Raw genomic sequence first — 5,872 nt, 5'->3', positions numbered from 1 at the left:
TCCTCCTCCTCTGTAGTATTATCATCCTCCTCCTCCTCCTCCTCTGTAGTATTATCATCCTCCTCCTCCTCCTCCTCTGTAGTATTATCATCCTCCTCCTCCTCTGTAGTATTATCATCCTCCTCCTCCTCCTCCTCCTCTGTAGTATTATCATCCTCCTCCTCCTCCTCCTCCTCCTCTGTAGTATTATCATCCTCCTCCTCCTCCTCCTCCTCCTCCTCTGTAGTATTATCATCCTCCTCCTCCTCTGTAGTATTATCATCCTCCTCCACTTCCTCCTCCTCTGTAATATTATCATCCTCCTTCACCACCTCCTCCTCCTCCTTTGTAGTATTATCATCCTCCTCCTCCTCCTCCTCCTCCTCCTCCTCCTCCTCCTCTGTAGTATTATCATCCTCCTCCTCCTCTGTAGTATTATCATCCTCCTCCACTTCCTCCTCCTCTGTAATATTATCATCCTCCTTCACCACCTCCTCCTCCTCCTCCTTTGTAGTATTATCATCCTCCTATGTAGTATTATCCTCCTCCACCTCCTCTTCCTCCTCCTCTGTAGTATTATCATCCTCCTTTTCTAGTATTTTTGTCACCTTTTTGGAGATGACCCGCGTAACGTCCTCAGCTGTCGTTGAGCTCTCGGTCTCGCAGCTGTTGCTGTGGGGGGGGGGGGGGGGGTCTGGAATTCTTTTGCTCAGGATCCATTTATAGGTCGGTCTCTGGCCTCCATTTGTTCTGTGTGCCAATTAACCGGTTTTGTAGAGAACTGGGGGTGGCGGGGCCCAGGTGTCACTTGTGTCCCTGTAGTGGTGGCCCCTACATCAGTCTGTAGTAACGATCCAGCTGATAATGGTGACATCTTGGCCTCGTACACTACAGTGATCTCCATCTGTGATCTGTCCGGATTCCTGCATGTGGGGGAAGGGAGGAAATGTTACACGTAGCTGAGAAGTGACCGCTCTGAAGTCAGCGCAGTAATAATGAGGCGTGAGTCAGGATCCCGGCCGCTCGCCACCTGTTCTTCTGAAGTGTGGCCGTGTTTCCTGGTTGTCACTTGTAGAAAGGTGTCTGAGGGGTTACGGGGACTCATGATAACGCTGTCCCTGCCCCCGATTCCCAGAATGTGACAGGGACATCCTTATTATTCACAAGGTTCGGGGTCACGTGACTGCGGCACTGATGGGCATACACTGAGCACGCTGTGTGAGAACCATGTTATGGTTGGATATGGGCATCGTCATGTGGGGGACCGGCACGCATGATTGGTTGGTATGGCAACTCCTCCCTCTTGAATGCGTTTTATTAAATGTCTGCCATTCCTTCCGCACGGAGCTCCGGTTTTTCTAACAATCTGTTCATCTTTGTGTTTAGGTGAATCGGAAATTGTGCAACGGCCCATTCCCAGAGGGTCCTAAAAGTGGAAACTTCTACTCCCCTCAGCTGCGTCCTGGCTATATCCCTATTTCAGTCCAGCATGAAGGCGTGGAGACGAGACCACAGCTGCCCTTCCTTCATGCGCCTCAGCCAGGGGTGCAAAGGGTTAAATGTGAGCCCCCAGTACAAAAGAGGCCGCAGTCTCCTCTGCAGGGGCCCGACCGACCTCATTCTCCTGCCTGGAGCCCACCAGAATCTCCTTCCACAGACAAGCAGGGTGGACAGGTCACAGAGTTCCTGTCGTCACGTGGATCCTCAAAAGGACAATCGGTAAGATCCGGGAGCGTGGCTCCGCTCTGTATGTGGGGAATCTCCGTGATACCGTTCATGTGCTGCCTGGTGTCCTGTCCTCCTCATGAGGCCACGTAACACATGCAGCACTAATGCCGATGGAGAACGTGGTCAGATCATGTGACATCACGACTAAGATGAACTACAGCTGCAGTATTGTCATAAGGGGGGGGCAGCACTCTGAACAGGACCGATGCATGTGGAACCCCAAATGGAGAACCCGCTCGCTCGTCTTACTGGAACTCTGGTCTTTTAACAGATCTTCTAAGGGCTCCATGATGGATTCCCTGCAGTGGATCATGTGTCTCCCCTTTGGGGGGTGGGTGGGTGTCCTTGGCATCTGGATGTTGGTGCTGTGTAAACATCCCACCTGCAGCAGAACCGTCAGATGTTAGGCTGACGGTAGATTCTTGTGTTTACATTGCAGCCTCCTCCTTCAGACTTGAGCAACGTCTCGCAGCAGGGACCCGGCAGACAAGGCCACCCCCTGCCCCGGGGATATATACCCATACCAGTGATCCATGAGGGGAACATCCCACGACCGCCCTCTCTCAATGTGCAGCAGAATCCTCACCAGCCGGTCTACCACAGGATCCAAGACGAGAGACCACCCCGGGAGAACTCTCCTTCCAGAACCATGCCCCCTCCTGTCAGAGTGCAGGTAATGTACGGGCGGGTGGCGCGGGCACATGATTCCCTCACTAGTTTGGTTTCTGTTTAAGAAGAATTTATTCATAATCTGTTAATTCTACTTTGTCTATCAGATTCCAATACAAAGGGTTTCCCCAGCTAGAAGTCACGTGGAGGCCGAGCCGAGCCCTGTGCCCGCTGTCCCCATCCAGAAGACCTCTACTCCAGATGTTCATGTGAGCTTTACATCAGGCCCTCCGAGCAGCCCCCCAGCACAGACCGGCCCTCCGAGCAGCCCCCCAGCACAGACCGGCCCTCCGAGCAGCCCCCCAGCACAGACCGGCCCTCCGAGCAGCCCCCCAGCACAGACCGGCCCTCCGAGCAGCCCCCCAGCACAGACCGGCCCTCCGAGCAGCCCCCCAGCACAGACCAGATATGTAGAAGAGGACAGTAAATCCTTTCCCCAGAAGGTAGAACAGGAAGAACTGTCATGTCCACAAGCATTGGAAGAGGCAGGGGTCCCCCCAGAGCTGGCGGAGCCCCAAGATCGGCACCCTGGAGTTCTCCAGATAGAGAGCATTTTGCACAGAGTGCAGGCACTACAAGAAGCGGTGGCCAACTTCCGAGGTAGCAAAAATAAGAAGTATCTCATGTTGGAGGAATATCTGACCAAGGAGCTGCTGGCCCTAGATTCAGTAGACCCCGAAGGCCGAGCTGATGTGCGTCAGGCTAGGAGAGATGGTGTCCGAGAAGTCCAGAACATTCTAGAGACTTTGGAATTAAAATCTTCTGATAATCCGGCAATGGACCCGGCTGCAAACTCCCAAGAAGTAATCGAATTCGGTGGCGCTATGGAAGAAAGCAGAGGAGCGTCCAGCTCTGCTATACCAGCACCGTCTGAGAGGCCCCTCCAGGAGGCCGTCCAAGAAGTCTTTGTCCCAACCACTTGTGGCCATTAGTGGCTTGAACTTTTGGAATATAGGCGGATAACTTTTTGAAGACTTTTTGGTTTTAGTTTTGCCGTTTCATGTGTGACCACAACTCCTCATCTGCAGAATCCGTCAGTGGAGACGAGTTACCGAGCTGCGCTTTCCACGTCATGATTTGGGGTAAATCCAACCTGGAAGGAAATCTTCATTGAATGTTTCACTTAATTTTTTTGCTTCTCCGGCTTTTGATCTTTATTTTTCTGTCCTGATCTATGCAATGACCAATGGTTGTCAGATGGGTGGAGGAGGGGCCTGACAATCGCACGTGAATTGGGGGCTGGGGGTCTGATGGACATTGGTTGTAGAGCTTCTCTGGGCTTGGTCTGATCATGCTCAGAACAGGGACTGGTCACCCTAAAGCCTCATTCACACTGTTCCTGCAGTAGCCGGGCTGCAGATATTCCACGTGCTGCGGTTCCCCTACAGAAGTCCATGCAGGCTGGAAGATTACGTATCTGCAGCGAGGGATAAACTATGAATATGGAAGAACAAATACAGGGTAACGCACCAAATCTACCTAATCTAATGATCGCCCTCTATTACAATACACAAGTGTGAATCAGGCCGCGAGGCGAGACGCTGGTCACGTGACCGGACAATGTCACTGCGATTTACATCTCTTAGCCGCTGGCCTTGTCTTGGTACAGGTTATGCTGTTCTCCGTACTCGCTGCAGATCCGTGCTCCACCGAGGTCTCCACTTCACTGCCCTGGAGCAGCTTCAAACCGTGGCTGTATGGAAGGGGTTGTGTAAAAATGGAACACACTCATCTTGCATGTCGCCTACTCCACCCTGGTATCTTGTATGTGACCTGCTCCGCCCTGGCATCTTGCATGTCGCCTACTCCACCCTGGCATCTTGCATGTCGCCTACTCCACCCTGGCATCTTGCATATCGCCTACTCCGCCCTGGCATCTTGCATGTGACCTGCTCCGCCCTGGCATCTTGCATGTCGCCTTCTCCATCCTTGCTTGATAAAGACTCCTGCGGAGTCGAAACGTAGCACTTTGTTAATGGGATGTGTTAATAAAACCTTTTATACCTTTGCCATACGGATGCTGTCCAAGTTTTTTGCATCAATTGATTGTCCAGAAGGGATCTCTGGACTTGGATTTTGCATCCTCCCATAATCGAGTAGAGATTCCGACGAAGTGAGTGCTGTGGATAACCATGTCGCCTACTCCACCCTGGCATCTTGCGTGTCGCCTACTCCACCCTGGCATCTTGCGTGTCGCCTACTCCACCCTGGCATCTTGCGTGTCGCCTACTCCACCCTGGCATCTTGCGTGTCGCCTACTCCACCCTGGCATCTTGCGTGTCGCCTACTCCACCCTGGCATCTTGCGTGTCGCCTACTCCACCCTGGCATCTTGCGTGTCGCCTACTCCACCCTGGCATCTTGCGTGTCGCCTACTCCACCCTGGCATCTTGCGTGTCGCCTACTCCACCCTGGCATCTTGCATCTCGCCTACTCCACCCTGGCATCTTGCATCTCGCCTACTCCACCCTGGCATCTTGCATGTCGCCTACTCCACCCTGGCATCTGGTCTTGCATGTCGCCTACTCCACCCTGGCATCTGGTCTTGCATGTCGCCTACTCCACCCTGGCATCTGGTCTTGCATGTCGCCTACTCCACCCTGGCATCTGGTCTTGCATGTCGCCTACTCCACCCTGAGAATAAGACTTTTCTCCCGAGGCCCTCACGTCCTTCCAATGCCTTGTGCTGAATTGATTGATTATAACCGTCGTGTTTTATGCACTAATGAAGGCCGCACGCGGTTCCTCCACCACTCGCCGTTCTCTGCACTTTATGTAATCCTGTATAGAGTGATTTAAATAAATCTCTATTTATACGTGTGAAGAAAGCATTATGGGAATATTTTAAATAAAACTTTGATATAACCATCAATAAGTGGTCGTCTCCGGTGCTGGTGGACCTGGCCTAGCCATGGGCTTGAGGTTCTAGTGTCACGTTTCCGGCTCGACCTCTGTCATTGCTGCTCGTTACGGGTCGTGTGAGGTGCAACGTTACGGGAAGGATTGTTTTCCGGTCTCTTCAGAACTACTAAGCAGCTGATTTGTCCTCGTCCGTTCCGGATAACGCCAGTGTCGCCATTAGAAGAGGCGGGGCTTAGCGTTCCTGAGCAGTGAGGGGGGGGGGGCTCCTGCAGCCACGTAATGTACAGTCAGGATGGTGGGGGCTGATCTAGGACACGGAAGAATTCTTTATCTCTTCCTCACAGATGTCATCGCAAAATAAGACCAAATAGAATAATTTAAAAAAAAAAGAGATGGGGGGGATTTATTTTTTTGCATTTTCTGCTTCTAGTGTTTTATTTAAAGTCTGGGAACTGGGCATTTGTTGTGGCATACGGCAGCGACTGTGCCATGGAACCGATAGCTGCTCCTATTCTGCGCCGTCTGTGGGATGATCGGGAAGTGCTCCCACTGATAACACTGGCGTTTTCTCTAGATGTCGTCTCAATGGGAGTTCAACAGGTAAAACAAAAATGCCGTGTGTGAGCCCAGCCTAA

At 52.2% G+C, this 5,872-nt stretch overlaps 1 protein-coding gene across 1 annotated transcript; it reads left to right on the top strand.

The window, feature by feature from the left end:
* Positions 1–1,365: 1,365 nt before the first annotated feature.
* On the top strand, positions 1,366–5,256 carry BAG3 (BAG cochaperone 3; the record flags this gene model as incomplete). Its single annotated transcript, XM_075849027.1, has 3 exons — positions 1,366–1,698; positions 2,147–2,380; positions 2,484–5,256. Coding segments are annotated over 3 exons (1,392 nt in total), but the record flags the coding sequence as incomplete, so codon positions are not given.
* Positions 5,257–5,872: the final 616 nt, after the last annotated feature.

The sequence above is a fragment of the Rhinoderma darwinii genome, unplaced genomic scaffold (genome assembly GCF_050947455.1).
Source record: "Rhinoderma darwinii isolate aRhiDar2 unplaced genomic scaffold, aRhiDar2.hap1 Scaffold_644, whole genome shotgun sequence".
Taxonomy (NCBI): Eukaryota; Metazoa; Chordata; class Amphibia; order Anura; family Rhinodermatidae; genus Rhinoderma; species Rhinoderma darwinii.
The sequence above is the reverse complement of the archived record's forward strand: the minus strand, read 5'-3'. Positions and strand labels throughout refer to the sequence as shown.